Here is a 25,005-nt window from a genome sequence, read left to right as displayed (position 1 = left end):
CGAGGACAGTCGAGGCTGGATTACGCCCAGGCTGGGAGGGAGTCAGCAGAAGTCATCAGATCCATCTCACCACCCACATTTAGGAAGCCTTCTACCACATCTCTTGAGGAATGTTGATCCTGCCACAAGACAAGCCGACCCCCGACAAGAAGCCCTTTCTGTTGCCTTGCTGCTTGAAACTCTGTGTTGAGCCAAAACCTGCTTCTTTTCAACTTCCGCCACTGAACCACCTGCCACCACCAGGCAGAGCACCCTTCGGTAAGGCGTCACCCTCCACAGCAGGGCAGCCCTTCATACTGGGAGGGGAATGTAGGGCGTGGACCAGAGCTTCTCCAAAGCGTCCAAGGCTGCCATCCAAAAAAAGGAGTCAAAACATCTCCGAGAACAAGCCAGAGTTTGCTCCTCCTGCAGGATTATCACTTGTCCACCTCATCTGACTAGTTCTGAGTCCTTCCTTATTGGTTTGCTTCCTCTAAAACGAGTAACTTACAAATCAACCCAAACAAATGTAATATTTGCCTACTTTGCAGAGACTCCGAATCTATGTAACAGTAAAGTCATGGCTGGAAAATAAAAATTTAAATCTTTAAAAATTGTGAATCACTGTGTTGTACCCCTGAAACTTATATAATGTTATATATCAACTATATCTCAATAAAAGTAAATAAATAAAATAAAATGATATGCTGCTTAGAGTCTGCTTTAAATTAATTGGGGGAGGAGGTAAACATGAAACAACATGGGCCACGTATTAGTAACTGTTAAGTCTGGGTGACAGGCACATCACTGGACTCTTCCGTTTCTGTACATACTTGAATATTTCTAAAATAAAAAGTTTAAAAACAGAGAAAGAAAGACAGAGGTAAGGTCATAGATAAAAACAGAGAGATGGACGGATGATTAGTGCTTTAAAAGTGATAATCCGTGTCTGGAAAAACACCGGTTCCCTGTGAAACGAAAGCAAATTTTTCAGGTTCCTAAAGTCATTTTCTTTCTCAAGCCCTGTTAGAAATGGAGAGACCTGCACAGGTAATGAGGAGAATGCCAAACTGGGAGGCTTACTGGGGACAGTGGGTCATTCAACAACTCTGCAGTGGACCCTCCTTCTACTTCAGTCCTGCCCTAGCACCTCTCACACACAGAGCTGGGAATTCTGCCCAGGCACAGGCACTGCCACTGTTCCATTTAAATTACTCATGTGGGGCTTCCCTGGTGGCACAGCGGTTAAGAATCCACCTGCCAATGCAGGAGACACGGGTTCAAGCCCTGGTCCGGGAAGATCCCACATGCTGTGGAGCAACTAAGCCCACGTGCCACAACTACTGAGCCTGCACTCTAGAGCCCTCGAGCCACAACTACTTGAAGCCTGTGAGCCTAGAGCCCGTGCTCCGCAACAAGAGAAGCCACCGCAATGAGAAGCCCGCGCACCGCAACGAAGAGTAGCCCCCGCTCGCCGTAACTAGAGAAAGCACACGCGCAGCAACAAAGACCCAACGCAGCCATAAATAAATAAATAAATAAATAAAATTACTTATGTGGCCCCTGTGAGCATATGAGGTTTTCTTGTTTTTGTTTTCAATCCCTGAATTAAAGCCTTTGATGTATGACATCCACAAGGGAAGCAAAGTCTTCTTAGTGAATAGTATTTCATTCTTACCTCTCTGCTTTACACACTTATTAAGTGCCTCAATGAAACACCTGACTTGAAGTGACTGCAATGGTGATGAAAAGCTCAAACCCAAAGGTCCTAAATCCTATAAAAGAAATACCTGTAAGAGAAAGCTGAATCCTGAGGGTGAGCGGCTTGGCTCGCGGAATCTGGGAGATCGTCAGCTGAGATGTTTTGCAGGGTTTCGTCACGAGGCGAATCGTGCGCACTTTCACCATCACCCATAACTTCTAAACAAAACCCAGCCCCCCAAAAGGATAAGCAGGTTAATCTGGAACATTCTGGCACTGGTAGGTATTCAGAACAACTCAACAATAAATTAACTTGTGCCTTCCAACAAGAGTTCTTTGAAAGAAAAAGGAAAAAGGAACTTCAAACACTTAACTAAACTATTGATAGCAATGATAATATATCAAAAGAGCAGTTGTTGAAAATAGTTTTACTTCTTATCTGAATCCTAATCTAAAACAATGAAAGTCTTTATTAACTTAATAAGGATAATACTCTGTAATCACGATCACTGAACCACAGAACTAAAAGGGGCCTCAAAAATCATATCAGGGCTTCCCTGGTGGCGCAGTGGTTGAGAGTCCGCCTGCCGATGCGGGGGACACGGGTTCGTGCCCCGGTCCGGGAGGATCCCACATGTCGCGGAGCGGCTGGGCCCGTGAGCCACGGCCGCTAAGCCTACGCATCCGGAGCCTGTGCTCCACAACGGGAGAGGCCACAACAGTGAGAGAGGCCCGCGTACCGCAAAAAAAAAAAAAAATCATTTCACGTAACACCCTCATTTTACAGACATGGAATCCTGCCCAGTCAGAAAACAGCTGGCTGTGAACCCCTTGGCCAGGCTGCACTGAGGTCTCCGGACCTCATTACCAGGGCTGCTCCCACTGCCTGAGAATGAGCTGGGTACGAACTCACAAGTGCAGCTAGGACAGACCTGTGGTTCCCACAGTTGTTTTTATGTTTTTAATGAATCAATTTAGTTAATACATGCATGTATAAAATCAAAAGAAATAAAAGTTCCTTAGTGTAATAAAGATACTGTGTCTACGTAGAAAAAATATCTTTATTCTTAGGAGATAGTTTCAAATGCCTCAGGAAAAAAAAAATATAGAAAATGTGGCAAAATGTCAACAATTGATAAGTCTAGGTAGATGGAATATAGACCTTCACTGTACTATTCCTTCAACTTCTTTGTTATTTTAAAACTTTGCAAAAACAAAAAAAAAGGTGTAGGATGGGACTTCCCTGGTCGTCCGGTGGGTAAGACTCCGGGAGGCCAGATTCGATCCCTGGTTGGGGAACTAGATCCCGCATGCTGCAACTAAGAGACCGTATGCCGCAACTCAGAAGTCCACGTGCTGCAACAAAGATCCCTTGTGCCGTGACTAAGACCCGGCACAACCAAAATAAATATAAATTTTTTTTAAAATGTAGGAAGTTCTCCTCTCAGGCTCCCTATGAATCCCGCCCTGAGTCAACTCACTTTATCAGAGATTCTTCCAGAGATACTCTAATTTATCTTGGGAATTGTACCATATTTTTCTGACAACTCTTCAAAAGCAGCTATTACAAGGTTACTTTTAATTCAGACCACCTTTATCACTGTGAAACGAAGGTTACTATTCCATTCTTTATCACGATTATCACCTGCACTTTCGTAGTTTGCCAGTGCTCCTTCACTGGGACTGGTTCGTTTAATGGCATTCCTGTATTTGTCCAGAATATCCTCAGCAACCTGAGTTTGTGCACTGAGTCTAGGGCTCGGGTCATCTGAAGGGGAAAGGAGAGGGAGAGAATTAGCTCCCCTTGATTTTCACCCACTCTGATGTTAGTACGACACCAGTAGCATAATCCCAAAGGCGGATTAGGAGGTAAGACTTAAAAAGAGCACATATCTCAATGTTATAAGAGGCACCATGCAGCTGCCTACTCATCCCATTTCTAGGTCTGAGAGCCTTGCCAAAGCACGAAATTGGGAGGATTACTCCACTTTCTCATCATCGTCAGAATTCTGCACGACAGTGTCAAAAAGTTCAGTGCAGACTGAATGGATGACGGGTTTCTAAAGTGTTTACACTCAAATCACTGTTATTATCAATTCATGCTACCAGAACTTCCAACACTGCACTTTTATATGCAGACTTCATTTATTCAGACATCTCTATGCTAAAGGAGGAAAAAAAGTACTCCAAATTCAAATTAAAGCCTTTTAAATAATACTTTTAAAATGTCTTCCTCCACTCTTCCTTCATGAATTTCTCTCACTACACCACATTTGGAAACTTCAGATATTCATATTCTATCTTACTAAATCTCACTATGACAGTACAGCTGCTGGATTTAGAGCACTTCTGTGCGTGCAATGGTGTCAGAGGCACTCCTAGAGAATCTAGACACTGTTGAGGAGTGCTGGAATTGTACCTGGGGTGCACAGAGAAAAAGTTTATAACAATCACAGGTGCAGCATTGGTTACTGACTGGCCCACTATCCGGGCAGCAAAATCAGCACATCAAAATGTTTTCTTGGAGTCAGATGGCAGAGTCACTAATTAACAGTTAACAAAGCAAAGAAGTGCTACAGATCTATGGGACAAAATATAGTTCCATAGTGAAATGCAAACTCCTGAGACAGATCTAGGCCAAGCAGGTAATGTCTACATTCTGGTAGAATCCCATTTGTTAAAAAGTCTTAAAACAGATAAAAATCACTAGAATTTATATATGTGTACGTGTTAATAGCAGCTAATATTAACAGCAGATAACATTTATTGAGCATGTACCACGTGCCAGGAACTGTGCTAAACACCTTATATGAATGATCTCAATTAATCATCGCAACAACCCTACATGGAGGTACTACTATCACCCCCATTTTTAAGAAGAAGAAATCAAGGTAGAAGAGGTTAAGTAGTATGCTCATAGGCTCTTCTTTTGTTTCCATGAAAAAAATAGTGTTCATGTCTCTGTAAAATTGTGGTAAACTGTAGGGAGAAACGATTTCCAAAATAATATAATCTTTCTGCTACAATGATGTTTGAATGCATGATAATAGAGTCCTAATAAAATCTGATCTTCTTCAAAATGTAAACTGATGAAACCTTTATCATTACAAAATCTTTTTTTTGCTATTGGTTTTGAGTGCTGTTGAGGGCTCTAAAAATCGGTTAAACATACTGAAAGCAATAACGTTGTTTATAACTTTTATTTCTGTAACACCGTTCTTAAAAATTTTATCTGAGGACAATTAAAATAGACAAAAAATGTTATATATACAAAGCTGTGAACAGTATTTTCATAGTAAAAAAAAATGGATACAATTTAAATATCGAAAAGCAAGAGAATGTTCACACCGCAATAAAATAATGACAGATGATCTCAGAGCCAATAAAAATTATTAAAAAACCAACTATGTCAAGCAGAAATTGGGACAGGGTTTATGAAATAACATGTGGTAAAAGAATACAAAGTTACATACACACTCTGATTTCGTCATGAAAAGCCACGTATAGATAAGGAAAGATTGGGAGAGAACATGAAAAAAAGAAAATTAAGGCGGCGAGATTATGGACAGACTGTTAAGAAATTCCCTCTCATAACATTTTAAAAAATTGACTTAATGATACTTTTCTTTTGGTCATTAATTAGGAGTGGGTAGAAATTTCTGCACCAGTAGGGAAGCTAAACTGCTTGACTCAAACACAAACAAAGTGAAATATTTTATGGAAAAAAACTTACTCTACCTAGCTTACAGTTTAGGCACCAAGGACTAAGAAAAATGTATTGCCTAAAGACATGAGTAAAAAAATAATTTATAACTTCTCCAAAGTTATTAATTCAACATTTTGAAAACCTGAGATTTTATTAAGAGCATTCTACTCTGTGAATGGTGGTGGTGTTCTAAAGCCAGGAGCATGGTAAGAAAACATAAAAATCTTGCCGAAAGGATGCCTTTCCACTGCTTCTCAATAAGACTGTAAGTCCCTAAAGAACAAGAGTCATGTGTGATTTGACTGAACACCTACCACACTTAGCACAGTGCCTGGCATGAGTCAGATGTTCAACAAGCATTTGTTGACTGAATGAGATAGGTTTGACTGCTCTCAGCAGGGAACCTGGCCTGAAAGCACAGCTCCTGCTGTTTAAAACCCTTTACTCCAGGCAAGTCACCGCATCAAATAAACAGGGATGTACACTAGGACATGGAAACGTCTACATTTATTTTAGAACTAGACATGACAATAACTATGCACTGAAATGGGATTCTACCTGTACTACACTGAGCTCTTTGAGGAGGATGTTCTTTTGAAACCTATCCCATTTTTAAATAAAAGTCTTCATTTTACCTTAGTAGGATAACATAATTTAAAATCAAGACAAGAAAAAGAGAGGTGAGAAATTAATTTCCCTCTAGACGTTCTTCAGTCACTGGAGACAGTATACAGCTATCAAACTCAAGGTTGGGTCATCAACACTACCTCTCATAGTTTTTCATTTTAGGGTGTTCATTCATAATATGCCAAAAAGAAGCTGCAAAAATACAAATGCTGAATGAGGTAAGAACCCAACCCCTAGTTGTATTTTCCTTGGGTCAGATGGCAATGTTAAAATGATTCAAGCTGTAAAAAATTGGTAAAGTTTATAAATTTACGAGATTGTTCGAACACTTATCACGAAAAAAGGAAGTGATTAGGTAAAATAGAATTTCACAATGATCCTGAATAATCAAGAACTATAGATGGAAATAAATTTAGAATTCTACGATCAACATTAAAGGAAACTATTCAGTCAATGATCCAAAGATATGGCATGCATAGCACTAAAACCATCACCACACTTTCCTAAAAGGCACTGTGTGTCATCATCCCACTAAAATGTCGGGTTCTAGGGTAGGCCTAGAGGCTCAGGATCAGGGGCCTCATCATAAACGGAAGTTATGGTAATGAGGATGATGATGGTGGTGGCGGTCTGCAGGAAGAGCGCACTGAGATTCACTGTGGCCGCCAACTGGAAACCACAGAGCTATGAAGAACATACTCCCCACTGTACACACACAGACACACTCTTCTAAGAAGGCAACGCTTATGGCACCCAAGAAAAAGTGTTATGAAATATGTGCTCTGGGAATGAAGGAGCCAGGAAGTCCATGGGTCTACAAACCTGTGAGTGTTGAGAATCTGTCAGGCCCCAGATCATCTTTGTCTTTTTCTTGTTTTTCTTTCTTTCTAAATGGTATAGGAGCTGGAAATTAAATAAAGTCAGTAGTGTGACATATAACATACTGCACTACTCGGAAGACAGCAGTCATTCTGGAGTTAACTGGTGTGCCAACATTTCTAAGTGGAAGGAAGGTGAAAAGTTTAAAAGCTAAGAAATCCCGAGTGTCAACTGATAATCATTCTTAAAATAGCATTGAAGGTGCTTAAAGAAGCTTCCAGAATCTGCTCTGGGGTCATCTGCCACAGGAAGAATGATTTAACAGGAATCTATTGGGACTGAATCAAAACCACTGCCTCTTAACCTCTGCTCAAAACACAACACATTCAAAGCTCTGAGCCTCAGTCTCTCCTCCTAAAGTGGGCTGAGTCTGGCGTGAAAGCGGTGCTCCGCGGCTCCTGAGCATCACAGAGCCGAGAAGAGGCCTTTGGAAGAAGCCCTTCCCTCTAATCCTGCATGATCTCTCCTTCCTGGAAGAGATGCTTTTGCCAACTCAAATTTCAGTACCTACTGGTATGATGTCAGGCTATTCACAAGAAAAGCAAACAATTCTACACAACTGCATTCCAGAATAAACACTAATATTCAGGGTATTATCATTCTCAATGAACATAAACATAAGAAGCTTAAGTTTATTCCAGGAATGTAAAGGATAAATTTTCAATGTTTGTTTACTAAAAGCATCCCTTTTTCCTGAAATAATTATTAGCAATACGTATGTCAAAAGTCCTGTATATTTAACTTCAATGGTATATGATATTTAAACAACCGTGACCTGCCTGCCTTTCATTTATGAAACCGCTGCCACTTCCTGCAAAGAACAGGAACTGTCACTTCCAAAGCTGTACCTTGGCATTCACCTGAGTGAAATCATTTTCCATACCCTCAAAACAGCAAGAAACTGAGGCCCCACAGGCCTCACGGAGGAGGTCAGATTTTGGCTCTCTGAAAGAGATTTTGGGGCTTTACTTCTCGTTGCTGATATCACATTCTGATATTTTATAAAATTACCTTTGGGCATGGCAGAAACAAAACGCTTTCTCCACCAAGGTCTGTTCCTGTCTGATTTCTCATCATCGCTATCTTTGCGTTCTTCAGTCTGTAGAAAAAGTTTGATGCTTTATTTGCAGTTGGACAGCAGGATAAATTACTATGAAAAGGATTTAGTTAGTCTGTGAAATACAAAAACCACTAGTTTTTCTTCAAAGCAAAACTGTTCTTATTGTTGTAACAGGCAACTTCTGGAACAGGGATGTATACCTTTCAAGCACCAGACTATGATGGATCACTTGAGGGTAGGCACTATCTCATTACTGTCAGTAAACCAAAAGCTTAATACAGAGTCTAGCATAGAGTAGGCACTCAATAAATACTCATATGGGATGAATAAATGCAATGCACATAAAATCTAGAGGGGTAGTAGAGATGGTAGCAGTAATATTAATAATAAAACTATGTATGTACTGTGTGCCAAACACTGAATGTAAGGACATATATTATCTCATTTAAACTTCACAGTAGCCTTAAGAGATAAATACTGTTATTAAGCCCTTTTTATAGATGAGAAATATGAGGCTAAAGAAGGTTATCTCCTCATCTTCCCAAAGTTATACAGACTGTATGGGGCACAGCCAGGACTCAAACCTAGATCTGACCAACTTCAAAGTTCAGGTTTTGATCACCAATTATAATGAGTTATTATTAAGACACATGTCAAAAGGCAGAACTGTAATTCCTGTACTAACCTATCATGTGACTTTAGATAAATCATTTTATTTCTGTTTTTTCATCTACAAAACTGGAACTAAAAATACCTTCTCTAAGGGCATCCATGTGAATGGGATATCAGAATCTAAGCAGAGGAATGGCATCCAGGGAGGGTTTAGCAGTGGGGACGGGATATTGATTACATACAGGGGGACTGATCAAATGAGTACATACATGAAGAATAATGAAAGCAGGTTTCTCACTGCTGGAGAAGGGAACTGCAAATATGGAATGGAAGGAAGATGAAATGAATTCTATTGTTTTTAGACTGGAAATGGTTCTATACATATAAAGAGAAAGATATAGAAATAAATACACGTTAATGTGCATGTACACACACACACATACACACACACACTCTCTCTCTCCCTAGCTCTGTCAACTGAGAGGTCCTGGGAGCAGCTACACCCCTACAGCAAAGAGCACACCTAACAGCCAGATCCTCATTTCTAAAAACCATTTTCTACTAAAAGGAAAAAGGGCTCCTTGGAGAAATGGCTGATTCCAGGACTAAAGCAGACACAATACAAGCTTATAACGTTTTGATCCAGAAAGCAGAGAGAGACTCAAAGAAAGATACCCAAATGTCGAAAGAACACAGGAGCCAGCTTGAAGGGGTGACCATTGGCCAAATCAGGGACAACTGGGCTTCAAAATAAATGGCCGTAACAAACCCATTGACTAAAAATAGAAAATCATAAGACCATAGATATGATTAATAAGTGGATAAATTTAAAATTTGAGAAGGAACAGGATATTTACATATTTTCAACGGCCTCTCTCCTCCCAGAAATACTTATTAATTACAAAGGGGAAAAGAGTAACTTACAGTAGTGAAGCCTGGCAGACAACACCTTCATCAAATGATCCAAGTGAGCACCAGAGTAGTGGGACAAATTTAAATTGTGTGCTACCTGGTAGCATGCAGTGAAATGAACACAGTGTCACTTTAGTGATATTCCTGCCTAAGATGAATAACCTGAATCTATTCATGAGAAAATACCAAGCAGACCCAAACTGAGGGACACTCTAGAAAATAACGCCTGTAACTTTCAAGACTATAGGGACTTCCCTGGTGGTGCAGTGGTTAAGAATCCGCCTACCAATGCAGGGGACACGGGTTCGAGCCCTGGTCCAGGAAGATCCCACATGCCGCAGAGCAACTAAGCCCGTGCACCACAACGACTAAGCCCGCATGCTGCAACTACTGAAGCCTGCGCGCCTAGAGCCCGTGCTCCGCGACAAGAGAAGCCACCACAACGAGAAGCCTGTGCACCACAATGAAGAGTAGCCCCCACTCACTACAACTAGAGAAAGCCCACGCACAGCAATGAAGACCCAATACAGCCAAAAATAAATTAATTAATTAATTAATTAATTTTTTAAAAAGAGTATAAAGGTCGTGAAAGTCAAGGAGAAACTGAGGAAATGTCCTAGACTGAAAGAGACTAAAGGGACTTCCCTGGTGGTGCAGTGGTTAAGAATCCACCTGCCAGTGCAGGGGACATAGGTTCGAGCCCTGGTCCAAGAAGATCCCACATGCCACGGAGCAACTAAACCCATGCGCCACAACTACCAAGCCTGCGCTCTAGGGCCCGCGAGCCACAACTACTGAGGCCGCATGCCACAACTACTGAAGCCTGTGCATGCACCTAGAGCCCGTGCTCCACAACAAAAAGAAGCCCCCACTCGCTGCAACTAGAGAAAGCCTGCGTGTGACAACGAAGACCCAACGCAGCCAAAAAGAAAGAAAAAAAGCCTAAAAAGACATAACAACTAAATACAAGATGTGATTTTGAATGGGATCCTTTCACTATAAAGAATGTTACTGGGACAACAGGAGACACATGAATGGGGTATGAAAATTATCATTAATATATTGATACATTATTTTTTTTTAATTTATTTTTTTTTGCGGTACGCAGGCCTCTCACTGCTGCGGCCCCTCCCGCTGCGGAGCACAGACTCCGGACACGCAGGCTCAGCGGCCATGGCTCACGGGCCCAGCCACTCCACAGCATGTGGAATCCTCCCGGACCGGGGCACAAACCCATGTCCCCTGCAGCGGCAGGCGGACTCTCAACCACTGTGCCACCAGGGAAGCGCTGATACATTATTATTAATGTATGAATTTTAATTTCCTGATGTTGATGGTTGTACTATGATGTGTAGGGGAAGGTGCTTGCTTGTAGGAAACTTACACTAAAGTATTCATAGGTGATGGAGCATTGGAGCATCAGGTTGGCAACTTACTCCCACATGGTTGCGGGGGAGGTTCTTTGTATCTACTTCCAACTTTTTAGTAACTCTGTGATTGTTTCAAAATTAAAAATAGTAACGCACTGGAAAAAAAAGAAAAAAAGTACTTCCTCTAACCATTTCTGAAGGAAACTGTGAGGTTTAAATGAGATACGAAATTGCTTGGAGGAAAGTTAAAAGTATTATAAAAATGCAAGATACATTATTACAAAACCAAAGTAAAGGCTTTTTAATGGGTTACGGTCATGGACATATAGGATTGACAAATCACCTTTAATCATGACTACTGTCCACCCTTCATCGTAGATTTATATATTCCACACTAATTTCAGGTATCAAGAGAACTAGGCAGATGGAACACTAAAGCTGACCATAATTAGCAAGTTTTTCTACAAGGCCTGCGTCCCATACCTCTCCTCTTGAGGAGTCCTTACTCGGGGATGAAGATGATGAATGAGGTGCAGCCACCAAAGAAGTAGCACCAATGGCTGCGGCTTGGGGGAGTTCTCGCTCTTCATTCCCTGGACGTCGGTTCCAGCTGGGGTCACTCATAGGTCGCCGGACAGAAGACACTATATCAGAGCTCCTGCTGCGAACTAATCTCTCAGGGTAAGAATGCCTTTGCTTAAATGCCTCCATCTCAGCTGGAGTTAAGACATGGGAACCGAAGTTTGGCAACCTGGCCTCGTTTCCTCCTGCAGCTCCTTCCAGGATTGGGGGATCTGGTGGTGGATGCGATGGCCTGGCATAGTGAACCTTTGGCCTTACTACAGCAGAAGCCCCTGGAACACAGAAAAAAAGTCTGCAGCTGAGACACAACAAAGTCCAACAAAGGCATGAACAAAGGGTTTTGGTTTTGTTCTTCTGTCCATGATAAAACAAGAGTCAAAAAGTTCATTTGACTACTTTACCTTCATGTGAAGACAGTGGATCAAACATGGCAAGGAGAGACTCTGACTGAGAAGGAGGAGAGGTCAGCTGGTGGGCACCTAAAAGAGATGGGCAAACTGTGTGACCAAGTCAGAACTCATGACTCAGTTGGAGTTTCAACACTATGAAAAGGTTCTCTTCCACAGTCTTCCTTTTTGACCAATTACAACTTGAGGGGCATATCAGAAAAAACATGATCTAATAAATAGCATATTCTGCTTACCTCAAATTCATTTTATGTTTTTATCTACATATTTACATGGATTTTAATTACATTTAAGTAGTCTAGCATCCACTGCCTATTACTTCTAATGGCCAAACTGTACTATGGTGAATGCAAAGAGCAGAGCCAGAAGACGTAAATCATCAAAATTTTTAGAATGTCACAAGTTCCCTGAATCTCACCTTCCCTCCACCTATAAAAATAGGGGCAATACTACCTATAGGAGGAGTATAAATAAAAAGTTGTAAAATTTGAAATTCTAATATTGCTTTCAGCAAAAGACAATTTATAAGAGAACTCATAACAAAAATGAGTAATACGGGACTTCCCTGGTGGTGCAGTGGTTAAGAATCCCCCTACCAATGCAGGGGACACGGGTTCGAGCCCTGGTCTGGGAAGATCCCACATGCTGTGGAGCAACTAAGCCCATGCGCCACAACTACTGAGCCCGCGTGCCACAAGTACTGAAGCCTGCGTGCCTAGAGCCTGTGTTCCGCAACGAGAAGCCACTGCAACGAGAAGCCTGCACACCGCATCGAAGAGTAGCCCCTGCTCGCCGCAACTAGAGAAAGCCCTCGCACAGCAACGAAGACCCAACGCAGCCAATAAATAAATTAATTAATAAATAAATTTATTTAAAAAATGAGTAATACTACATTATACTACAACACAAACTTGAACTGCTAAAGTACAATATTTTAAAACTACAGAGTAAAAGATGACTCCTCTAAGCATATGTCTATAAACAACCAAAATCAGAGATATTAAAATATGCAGAGACTAAAACTTACAAATATATAAAAGAAACCATTCCTCTAAACTTTTTGAGTCTGAGCTCTTTTTTGATAATGAATAATAGTACTATTTTGCCATTTGATTTTCCTTTTGTTCTGTGTCTTATAATTACCTTCATTTTAAAAAATTAGAAATAGTGTATCATTATGAAAGATAGTTTAGAATATCAGTTCTCAAAATTTTGGTCTTAGGACACTTTTACATTCTTAAAATTTGTTGACCCTAAAAGCATACTTATGTTGGTTATATCTAATGATATTTACCATATTAGAAATTAAAACTGAAAAGAATATATAAATAAAAATTTTAAACATTTAATAAATTTTATATTAAAATTTTATGTTAATTCATTTAAATATACTTATTAAATGGTTAACACAAATAACCCTTTTAAATAATTATATTTTCCAAAATAATAAGCCAGAAGAGTGACACTTCTAAATTTTTGCAAGTTCCTTCAATGTATAACTTTATAGAACACAGCTAGATCCTCATACCTGCTTCTGCTTTCAATCTGTTGCACATGTTGTTTTGGTTAAAGTATATATAAAGAAAAGCTGATCTCACAAAGATACGCAGGTAGAAAAGAGACAATATTTTAACAGCCTTTTCAGAAAATTGTGGATATTATTCTTTGATACTCTACCAAATCTTGCTAAGTAGTAGTTTTTTTGTTTTTTTTTTTTTTTTTTTGTAGTAGTTTTTTAAAGATTAGCTACCATTTGGAATCTGAAACCAAATCACTCTAATGTACTCTGTTAAATTAAAATTTAATTGGGCTGTCTTGCACTTTGAATGGATCTTTTACCCAAGCGTGATTTTGTAACATCATACATTGATCATCTGGAAAATACTGGTTCAATTAGATATGCAGATCTTCCAAATGTTGACACATTTCATCATGTAACATCAAAAAAAATGACATTCTTGATATCACCACCCATCTCACCAAAAAGTTTTTAACTAGCAGGAAGTTGTCAAGCTCGTGGAGGTAGACACGAGTTTTCCAAAATTCTAATTTTTATCTGTAAGCTTGGATTTTATCATTGGCAACAAACTCTGTCCTGTCAGTTGTTTTCCTTGAAATGACAGGCTCATTTTGTTAATTTTCAAGAAATGCCTGCCAAATATCCAAGTATGAATAACTACAGTTTGTCATTCTTTCAAGTAAAAATGGAATTTCATGAAAAACAAACAAGAAAAAAAACAGCTACTTAGTTAGCTCTCAACTCAATCATATAAGTGCTTTTCCTTGAGACACTTCATCGTATTTCAGAATGCAGCAGAAATGCGTTAGGGGTACTTCCTAGTCCTTCACAATATTAGATAGATGTGTACTCAAGGGTTGAGATATAGCATTAAATAATTTTTACCGCTTCATCAAAGACATTCATAAGTAAAGTTTGTTGTTTTTTTTTTAAACTGTGAGAGAAGAATACAGTGACTGCTAGTCTGGTCTGGTGCCATTGCCTTGCTTCATGCTAAGGTCTCAGCAAATTTACCCACCTTTGCAATGTCAATATGGTAGAAGGGACAATAACCTTTTATTACCGTGAAAACAGTTTTGACCTCATACCTCCCCACCCCCCAAGAAATGTCTTAAGGGCCCTCAGTGGTCCATGGACACTACACTTGAAAACTGCTGGTTTAGAACAGTGGTTCTCAGCTGGGGCTATTTTGCCCCCTAAGGGATCATTTGGCAATGTCTGGGGACATTTTTAGTTTTCATCACTGCACGAGAGGGAGGGGGATGGTGTGCTTCTGACAGAGGACAGAGAGGCTGCTAAACATCCTACAATGCACAGGACAGGCCCCCACAACAAAGAATTACCTGGTCCCAAATGTCCATAGCATTGAGGATAAAAAAACTTTGGTTTAGAATAAACAAAAACGTAAAAAACGAAACAAAACAAAAAAAGTACTTCAAACCCAGTGCCCAATATATAAAACCACTACTTACTAGCACTCTGGTACTTCTTTCCAGTGCTTTCTTTAGGATAGGTTTTTTAACATTTTATTATCTTCTATATAAAATTCTTTAAAAATAAAATTTCCAAGTGGTATTATGTTCTAGGTATTTCTCCAAATTATTTCATATTCTTTAAATCATTTTAAAAATAGCTGTATAAGTTCTAATAAGTGGTTACATCAAAATTCACTTAGCCATTCTATTTTTCAGTTCTTAGGTTGGTTCTAATTTTCTGCCAATATAAATATTATGAAGAACATCTTTGTGCATAAGACTTTCTCCATACATGAACTGTTTCCTTATGACTGATTCCTGAAGTGGGCTAACTGAACCAAATTTAGCATGTGAACCTTATTTTAAGGCCTTACACACATATTGCCAAACTACACCCTGAAGTGCTGCAACAGTTGATACTATCACCAGCAGTGTGTCAAAGGCTGCCAGTTTCAGCCATGGATGTGATCATTTCTAAAAGTCATTCTCATTTCCCCTTCTTACCATGAGTTACTTCATCCATGTCTGGACTAGTGACAGAATCTTTACCCCCAAAATCAGAGCTGCACTCAGATCTCAGGTCTTCAATCTTATTGGGAATATCTTCAGAGGTTGCACTTATGCCTTTAAAAAAAAATGGTAAAAAATAAACAGCAAGAACAAAATAACTACACAAAAAGTATGTGAAGTTTGGAGAAATGTATACATTCTCACATTTTTTGTGTCTCAGTTCTTTACATGTTGAGTTGTTTGGTATTATATCCTTTATTGTACAATTGCTTAAATATATTTACCTCGATTTGTACAACATAATCAGAATTATCATGTGATGTCTAAATACAGTAGCAGAGGTTACCAAGAACAGATAGAGTTATAGAGGGAACACACACAGACCATTTGTCAACTACTTTGACAGGCTCTATAACGGCACACATTAACTTCTCATAGATGTCAGGTCCCACAGAAATAAGTTTACTGGAAATTACTCAGATCTTAAATAAAATACATCTCTTTGCTATCAACTTTATAAATGGGGAGGTGGGAACACACCTTCAAATCCTTATTCCTTAAAACAAGCCAGACATACCCGACACAACACTGAGGCCTGGTGTGCTGGGGCGGGAACTGACCTCCCTGACATCCGTATCATCAGATGTGCTACCCAGTCCTGAACAGCTCTCCAGTTCTTGCAGTCGCTCCTCCTGCTTTAGATCTGGGGCCTCTAAACAGAAAAAGTGAGGTGTCACATTAGTGATTCTACTAGCACATCACAGTTTCAGCTTTTGCAACCCAGATGAAAAAAGCTACCAAGGGCATGAATGAAATCAGTGTAAATAGACTTTTAAGTCTGGGCCAGTTAGCAAAGTTAGTTAGATCAAGTGTTAAAGAGGTCTAGGTTGTGATTTTCATCCTAATACAGGCCAGTTCACTGTGCACAGATGAAAACTCTGCTTCCAGATCACTAATCTCATACAGTATTCTATTTGTTAACAAGTAAACTAAACAAGAGAATACAGAACAGCTTAGCATTAAATCAACCACTTTATAAAAATTAACTCCTATGGATGTTCAATACTGAGCTAATCCTACTGCCTCCTTATGTAAAGGTTAGCATGTCTGAATGTGGTAACATTAAAAAACACATATCAAGGTTGCTTCATTATTCTTGAGCCAAGCGATCAAAAAGAAGGTAATTCAGATATATAGTTACTTATATTTGCATTCTGGTAGTTGACATTTAGTTGATGACAAGGATTTATATTCATAATCAGAAAAAAAGCAGAAATGCAATACATAAGAGAAAGTACAAAATACTTTATATGTTTATAATAATCCTGCACAAAATAATTCTCAGGATTCCAGAGCCTCAATGTCAATGCATTTCAAAAATACATTAGGTATCTTTGGGTCAAGTTCTCCAAATCTAAACATGCTTACCAGGCATCCAACCACTCAGAGTGGTTGTGATAAGTTAGTGGGAGATACTGAACTCAATGTCCCACATAGAATCCTGAATGAGTTACTAACGATCGCTTCCAAGATAACTGAACAGAGTCAGAAAGCACCTGCCATCTTAGCCTATGCCATCCAACACTGCATTTTTTCTTGATGGACAGAAAATACCCTAAACTAATTTTCCATTTGAAATTCTTAGCAATGTGATGGCCTCATACTTGTCAAATGTATATCTGACAAAATGTACATAATATGGAAGTTAGGATACCTCACATTTAAAACTTCTGTGCAAAGCAAAAAGCAAACAATGACAGCATACTAACCTGAGTCACTTGGCAATACCTCTACACTCCAAGCTTCGCTTGTTGTCTCTGATATGGTAGAACCAGTGCAGGGGTCAAGAAGCACTGACCCTGAACCCGGCAGGCACAGTAAACTGCCTAACATGTTCTCTGCTGCTGCACCTGTATAACCAGTGGGGAGTAAAGGGTTAACAAACGTCCTCAGGGAAAGAGCAGTGATGATGGAAAAAAGCCAAACACTAAGCTAACAAAATCTCTCTACTCACAAGAAAGAAGCCAAGGAAAGAGTAATTTCAATCAATAACACCACTAAAAACATAAATTTCCCACTTTGGTCACAACAACACAAGCTCCTTTTCATCAGTTTCCTACTTTTCACCTTAGTCTCCATCAAGAAAACACAGATCATTAGGACAAGTCATTTCAACTAGCTTTCACCTTGATTTTTTAGCAAATTTTACGTGTCCCTAATATCTCTCTAATATTTTAGTCCTTCAGGGATTAAAAACACTCAAACAGAGACATTTAACCATAGAAAGTTATACTGGCCAAATATGTTTTCTTCTGGCACATTATCCACATATTCAGAGCAATAAAATATATTTGCAGGAAAACACACACCTCCTCTGTAGCACTCATTCAACTGCAAATACACCTTATTGCCCAAATACAGCTCACTGCCAGGAAAAATACTATTGTACTTTGACATCTGGAACAAAATAATGCAAAACCAATTGAGAAATCTATTTGCACTGCTTAAAAATACAAATAGAAAGATTAAACATTATTGTAAACCTGTGTTAAAAATATTCAAGTTCAGAATGCTCCACTACTTCTGATTAAACCTAATAAAAGAACAATCTTATTTCAGTAGATGAAGAACCTTTGAAAAAACTGGTAAAAGGTACCTTTTAAAGATACGTCATGGTTACCAAGGGGGAAAGATGGGGGGAGGGATAAATTAGGAGTTTGGGATTGGCATATGCACACTGCCATATATGGAATAGATGGTCAACAGGGATCTACTGTACAGCAGAGGAAACTCTGCTCAATGCTCTGTAATAACCTATATGGGGAATGAATCTGAAAAGAATGGATATATATATAACTGAATCGCTTTGCTATACCCCTGAAACTAAGACAACACTGTACTGATAAATCAACTATACTCCAATATAAAATAAAAGTTAAATTTAAAAATTTAGAAAATAAAGATGCATCATGAAATAATTACAAATAAAATAATGTCTGGAACCTGCCTGATTAACCTGTGATTACATAATCGGGGTAGGGGATAACAAGGTGGGAGAAGAGATGAAACAAAACTGGTCATGTATGTATGTGTAATTGGTGAAGCTGAGTGATGGGTACATGGTGTGCATTATACTGTTCTCTCTTGTATTTGTTTGAAATGTTCCATGAATTAAAAAGAAAATAAAGATGGTGATTACAAGACTGTATGAATCTTTCGGAACAGACAGAACAATATCCTAAAAAGGGTAACTTTTAACGTATGTAAATTGTACCTCGATAAACTTGATATAAAAAAAAGAAAAAAAGAAAAAACTGGTCATTCTTTGGAACTGAATTAAACCTTCCAGAAGTAAATTTGGTTTTTAGAGAATCTCAGTATCATACTATTCTGAAAGATTTTATGGCTATAACCTGTAAGAATTTTAATGTTAGGGCAAGGTGTTTGGTCTCAAAAGAAGAATATGCTAATCATAGACTAAGAACATATACTATGCCCTGCAAACAAGAATTGACAAGAAGTTGATTCAAAAGACTGTTTTTTCTTTTTTTGTAGACAGGAGAAAATACTACCTATATTTAAGTAAAGAAAAAAGAAATACACAAATGCCTTGTCACATACAATTACCTCAGTTTCCCAGTTACTGCTAACATACACACCATGTTTGTCAGAGCACTGAAGTTCCCTCCCATCAGGGGTGGGTGGATATGAATAAACAGCAATCTTCCAGAGACATTAAATAGCAGTTACCTGCGATTTCTTGCAAGCGATCTTCATCAATGTTAGGGTCAAAATCACTTCCCAAGACATCTGTACTCCACGTCTCACTCACTGTTTCTGAAATATCCCTATCATCTGTCAGTCCCATCATGTCACGAATTTCAAACTTCCTTAGCTTATCATCGAGATTATCCTGGGTTGTAGCTATCAAAAACAAAATTAAGCACTTAAAAAATGGTAGCACAGCTATCATTTTTTATATTAACTTTAAAGACCTTTTTGTCTTTGAACTTCAAGTTACATATTTTAACATTAACACTCAGCACATAGTACTAAAACACTGAATTATTCCCTCAAGGATGTACTCTTTCCCTCTCTGAACTGAGTTCTGCATATGTCCTCCCCTTCCAGTAAATTAACTGGGGCCATCCATGCAATCAGTTGTCTCCCTGTCCTCTAGAGTGTGACTTTGGTCAAGAATTGGGATATATTCCCCTTTCTCTGAATTTGCACAGGCCTGGTTCCTTGCTTTGTCCAAAAGGTAAGGAGGAAGTGTGCCAGTTGTGAGGTTAGGCCTCAAGAGAGAACTTAGAAGCCTCTGCTCTCTCTCATCCTTGTTCTCTCATGAGGACAAGCTAAAACCAGTCTGCTGGAGGATGAGGAACCACATGGAACAAAGCAAAGGTCATCCTAAATGAGCCAGCTCCCCAGTGACCAACGGACCCCCAGCTAAGATTAGCAGAGCTCCCTACTCAACCATGATGATGAGAGATGCATGAATGAGCCCAGTCCAAATCAGAACCACCACCTGGCTGACCCACAGACTTGAGAGCAAAAATAAATGTTTATTGTTTTAAGGCACCAAGTTTTGGGGTGGTTTGTTATGTAGCATTATTGTGGCAATAATTAACAGATAAACCCATACCAAAAAAAGAAAAACAAAAAAAAAACGTGAAGCCTTAACCACTGGACCACCAGGGAAGTCCTCACTCACTTCTTAACCTAGTATTCACGAGTGTAAACTGCCAACCACCCATATCAGAATCACCTAGATGGCTTGTTAAAGAGGTGATATTCTCTCTATCTTAAGCTAATATTATTTTAGGTTTCTGTTATCTGCAGAAATTTTAATCCTAAATAATACAGTGACAAACTGATCCAGTAAAAACATAGCATTACTTTTATTCACCCCACACATAACCCAGTTGGCAATACTCTTTTCCTTTCCAAAAATAGACTGATCCAGGATTTCTAAAAATGAGACATGGGAAATGCCTTTTTTTCCCCCTAACTCCCCAGGTGATTTTTATACACACTAAAGTCACTGCCTCAAATCCAGTTGAGGGCATCTGCCCTCAACATTCCTGTGAAAGCCACCACTGATCTGTAAATGGACAAATCCAAAGGACTTTTTCATGTTAATCTTCCTAAAGCACAAAAGGGATCCATCTACTTTTCATCCTTACCTCACCCTATTACCCTACGTGACAGTTCCTGAGTAAGTACTATGGCTTCCCACCTGCCTGACTTGCTTATACTACTATTCCTTCACCTAGAATATCTCTAGTTTCAGCCAATGCAATGCCAGCCAGGCTTTGAGGTTATTATTTTCTCCCAATAAGCTTTTCCCTACACTTTCAACCACATGTATTTCTCACTCAGAACTGCCAAAGCACTTTTATGATAATTTTAATCATTTGTTACCATTCTCTCCCTATTCTAAGTTCCTCGAGCTCTGCGTATTTATCTTAGTATCCCTTAAAATTTTAATATTACAGAATTGAAACACCAAATATTACAGAATTCAAGCAATTCATTTTAATTATTCTGTGTAATTTTAGCCTGAATAATCCACTTAGCAACTAAACACACTTTCTTTTTTTGTCCGAGCCGCGAGGCTTGCAGGATCTTAGTTCCCCAACCAGGGACTGATGCTGGGCCACCGCAGTGAAACTGCTGAGTCCTAACCACTGGACCGCCAGGGAATTGCCAACTAAACACATTTTTAAGACCTGAAGGAACTATGAGTAAATGCAAGTTTAATGGTCATTATATAATCAACTGAACACAGCCAACTTACATGGAAACGGATTGTTTATTCTGCAACCAGGTAAATTCTTTGCTGCTTAAACAGCTGAATTCAACCTCACTTTACCTTGCTCATGCTCTAACAGCTGTAGAGCTTCAACTCCATTACTCCCAGAAGGTCCTGCTCCAAGTTCTGATACAGATTCCCCTTCCAGGTCTAGTGAGGATACTGAATTAGAACGATTTGAAGGACCTAGAGAAACGTTTATACTGAGTGAGCTTTTTTTGACAGTCATGAGCCACCATGTAATTTTTCATGCCTTGATAAGAGACTAAAAAGACTGATTAAAGTGCTTTTAATGCTGTTAAGCCCTATAAATAAACATGCCCTTTAAGCCAGAATTTCTGCTTTTAGAAATTTATCCTAAGGAACTAATCAAAAATTCACCTAAGGTCGCTTGTTGCAGTGCTTCTTACAATGTCTGAAAAGTGAAAGCAATCTACATGTGTAATCACAGAAGAATGTTTAAATTATGATAAATGCCCAACTGAAGTTAAAGAAAATAGACATTAAAAACCATGTTATTTAAGAATGCTAAATTACAAAGGGAAATGTTACTGTTATATTGTTAAACAAAAAAAGGTTACAAAACAGCCTAAGCCTAATTTTGCTATAAATAAACCAAAATGTTAACTGTTATTAACAGAATGGTAAGGTCACAGATGGTTCAATTTTTCCTTCATTTTCTAGAATGAATGTACACTACTTATGTTTTCAAAAGTGAGAAAAAAAGGAAAAGTTATTACCATTTATGTTTTTTTAAAATGTTAGTCAAATTGAAACTTTTTCATTAAAAAAGCTTGTTCTAGTGCATGGAGTGACATATTCTCACTTTACAATCTTGCCTTTTAATTTTTTTTATTCCTATCCTACTTCCATTGTATCTTTCTGCTTCATTAAAACATTAGCAGTATACACAACACCCTGAAATACTAGTGAGTCCGTTTTTTTCCATTTAGACATGCATTATATCCCTCTAAAGGAGCTCTACAAGCTTTGGTATATGTTAATACTAGTGAAATAAAACTTGGTATTATTCAAGTCTCAAAGCAGACTTAGATCGTCTCCATTTTATATGACCAAAGGTCTCTTGCAATGTCAATTTTATTCAAAGAAACAATCTTTACAGCCAACTGTTCAAGATCATTAGAGGAAAACTTCATTACGCTCCTCAGTGAGAGGCACAGGTGGCATAACTGTAATTTTTAAGGCTCCTTTAAAGAACACAAAACAAAATATTACTTGAATCACACAACTCCTTGAATGAAGTAACCCTTCACCTTCAGATATTCCTTCCAGATTATCACTGCAGAGGGAAAAGCGCAAGGTTTTATCAGGTTTACCGTGGAGTTTGTTTTCATCGACAGGGACATCTCCTTGTCCTCCATCCGAAAGCTGCATGTTTAGGACCTGAAAAATAAAATGCCATTAGTTTATCACAACTGAGAGATTATTGATAAGAAAACAAACCATGGCAAATGCATATTTAAGTTCGTCTTAATATTAAATTATCATTTTTAACTGAAAACCCATTTATAGGGCTCCAATCAAGTTTTTAAGTACCCCTGGGATAAAAGTGTACCAGTTAGAAGAACTGAGCCTATGTCTTTCCATCACCCTACCAGTTTCAGCAACTGAACAGGCAACTGGACATCGATGAGCAGTGATTAGGTTTGCAGGTGTTGGAGGCTTCAGACTCAGCAGTCCGGTCCTCCCAGTTCTGCCATGGGCCAACTATGTAAACTTGGATAAGTATTTTAAGCTCTCTGAGCCTCATCTTCTTCATCTATAAAATGGTGATAGTAACAGTATATATGCCATGGAGTTGTTGAGGATTAAATAAAAAGATGCACATAAAGCATTTGGCACGGTAAAGTGACATTAATTTTGTGTGCATTTTTCTAAAAGTTAATAAACTAATTAATAGGAAAAAAACATGTAAACAAATTATTTTGTAGGCACCAGAATTAATCAGTCTAGTTAGAACCTCCACTTGATCACCATACACACGGCCACAAAGTCCATACCAGAAGCCGAAGTATGACTTCTATGCCACATCTAGCTTAGAGCTGATTGCCTTTTTACAGAGCTTTCTATCTGTTAGATGATTTCCAAATAACAATTACTTCTCACTCCCCACAAACCTCATAACTCAGCTCTGTATGTGTATCTCCAACTTAATGAAGAACTGAGTGCTTTGCTGGATGTCACAGCATGTATTAAGCACACCTGGAACTTGAACTCACAACCACTGGGTTCCTAGGCTGCTGCTGGAATGTGAAGAAGAGTGTCCTCAATTAAAAAGAAAAAACAACACAAAGCCAAAAAAAAAAGAAAGAAAACCCTTAAGGCTCTGTTTTGACCCCGCATTTAAATAAGTAAATTAAAGGTTTTCTAATGGCTCCATCTATTTATTAATGTGATGCTTTTAAAAGGTCATTTAAAAATAGAATCTTTTCCCTATTTGCTTGAAATTAAATGCAGACATAAAGATTTTACATTTCGTATTTGTAAGATAACTTGAGCCTTCACACTCATCAGTGAGCAATGTGCAATGAATCTTCAGGAAAAATCCATCTAAAGGCCTTGAGAGTGGTATGAATTAACGAAAAACAAAAGGATCATACCACAATCTAGATATTTCCCTGCGTAGGAATGCTGGCGGCTGTCTTCAAGGCTGCCATTGGGGTGGGGGGGTCGGGGGACGGTAACAGAGGGAGTAAAATGCCACAGACTCTCTTACTGAAACGCAGCAGTTCTTTTCTTCATTAAGCATTTCCCCTGGTTGCCACAAGTTTATTACATTCTAGAGTTCCCAAAAAGTTGATTCTGACAGTTTTTGCCAGCTTATTCACCTTGAATGTGTGTGGGGAGACAGGGTTGTGGATTTTGATGGTCCTCTTTGCTACAAGTCACGCCACTTAATCAACCACCATCATCACTGTATCAACCACTATAACTGGTCCCTTCTTCCCAGGCCAGGAATAGGCTTTGTTGAATAATAAGCAGGCACTGTTGAAGGTAAGAAAATGCTTCTTTCTCAAGAGGTCACAATCTATGACAAGAGGCTCCTATGTTTAGAGAGTCAAAACTTCTTTCCTCTTGCTTCTGTCCCAAGCTCTTCTGTTTACAAATATCTTAAAACTGATTCTCATATCCCCAACCCCATTTCCCTAAAATATTTTACTTAGTTTTCCTTTCAATTATCTCTTCCATTTCTTCCCAACCAGCCAAAGAACAGAAATTATTTCTAAATACTGTTTGGCTCTTTAAAGCAGGAATACCACTACTATATCATTAAAAAGAAAAGAAACATAAAATATTTCCTACAGGTCACTGGAAAAGTCTCTTCAATTTCCATAACACAATTTCCTGGCTTCCTGCCTCTTCTACTACTATTAGGAGAATTCCTTTTGGTATGGATCTGGTTATCAACTACAGTGCCACAGGTTTATTAATGTGAAGGACCTCCAGAACTGTTCACAGCGAGTTGAGCATTTGATGGGGTATCATGGCAGACCCACTGAAGATAATGAAAAATATTTGTTAAATGTATACTGATTTATAGAAGCAAGTGACCTTTACTGAGAAGAAAAGAATCTGAAGTTCTTCACATTAATAGCTACAAGTTAAGGGTAACAATACAGTCATACCTCATTTTCTGACATCATCCCTGGAGTAAGCTGGGGACCTGTTCCTAAGGAAATGACCAACACCTCTTCTGGCTGCACTTCCTGGATGGTTTCTTGAGCTGATCCTTCATGGTCCATATGTAAGTCCATCAGAACATTGGTGCGGCTTCTGCTCCGAGTTGCTAATAAAAAAATTTCAAGTAAGATAATTTAGAGAAAAAGACA

General features: G+C 38.8%; 1 protein-coding gene across 4 annotated transcripts in view; it reads right to left on the bottom strand.

Annotated features, from left to right (window-relative positions):
* GAPVD1 (GTPase activating protein and VPS9 domains 1) overlaps positions 1–25,005 on the bottom strand; it is a 70,111-nt gene that overhangs the window by 9,356 nt on the left and 35,750 nt on the right. Inside the window, exons 6-18 of one of the 4 annotated variants that reach the window (XM_065879653.1) lie at positions 24,802–24,962; positions 22,429–22,558; positions 21,215–21,340; positions 19,090–19,263; positions 17,109–17,249; positions 15,917–16,051; positions 15,334–15,453; positions 11,830–11,907; positions 11,330–11,700; positions 7,904–7,991; positions 6,836–6,916; positions 3,326–3,448; positions 1,770–1,899 (exon numbers count right to left, since the gene is read on the bottom strand). In XM_065879653.1, coding sequence (XP_065735725.1) covers positions 1,770–1,899; positions 3,326–3,448; positions 6,836–6,916; positions 7,904–7,991; positions 11,330–11,700; positions 11,830–11,907; positions 15,334–15,453; positions 15,917–16,051; positions 17,109–17,249; positions 19,090–19,263; positions 21,215–21,340; positions 22,429–22,558; positions 24,802–24,962 — 1,858 coding nt within the window. The remainder of the gene's footprint in view (positions 1–1,769; positions 1,900–3,325; positions 3,449–6,835; positions 6,917–7,903; positions 7,992–11,329; positions 11,701–11,829; positions 11,908–15,333; positions 15,454–15,916; positions 16,052–17,108; positions 17,250–19,089; positions 19,264–21,214; positions 21,341–22,428; positions 22,559–24,801; positions 24,963–25,005) is intronic. The other 3 variants (XM_065879654.1, XM_065879658.1, XM_065879655.1) reach the window with 3 other exon arrangements.

Source organism: Phocoena phocoena, chromosome 6 (assembly GCF_963924675.1).
Source record: "Phocoena phocoena chromosome 6, mPhoPho1.1, whole genome shotgun sequence".
Taxonomy (NCBI): Eukaryota; Metazoa; Chordata; class Mammalia; order Artiodactyla; family Phocoenidae; genus Phocoena; species Phocoena phocoena.
This window is presented reverse-complemented; position numbering and strand designations above follow the sequence as displayed.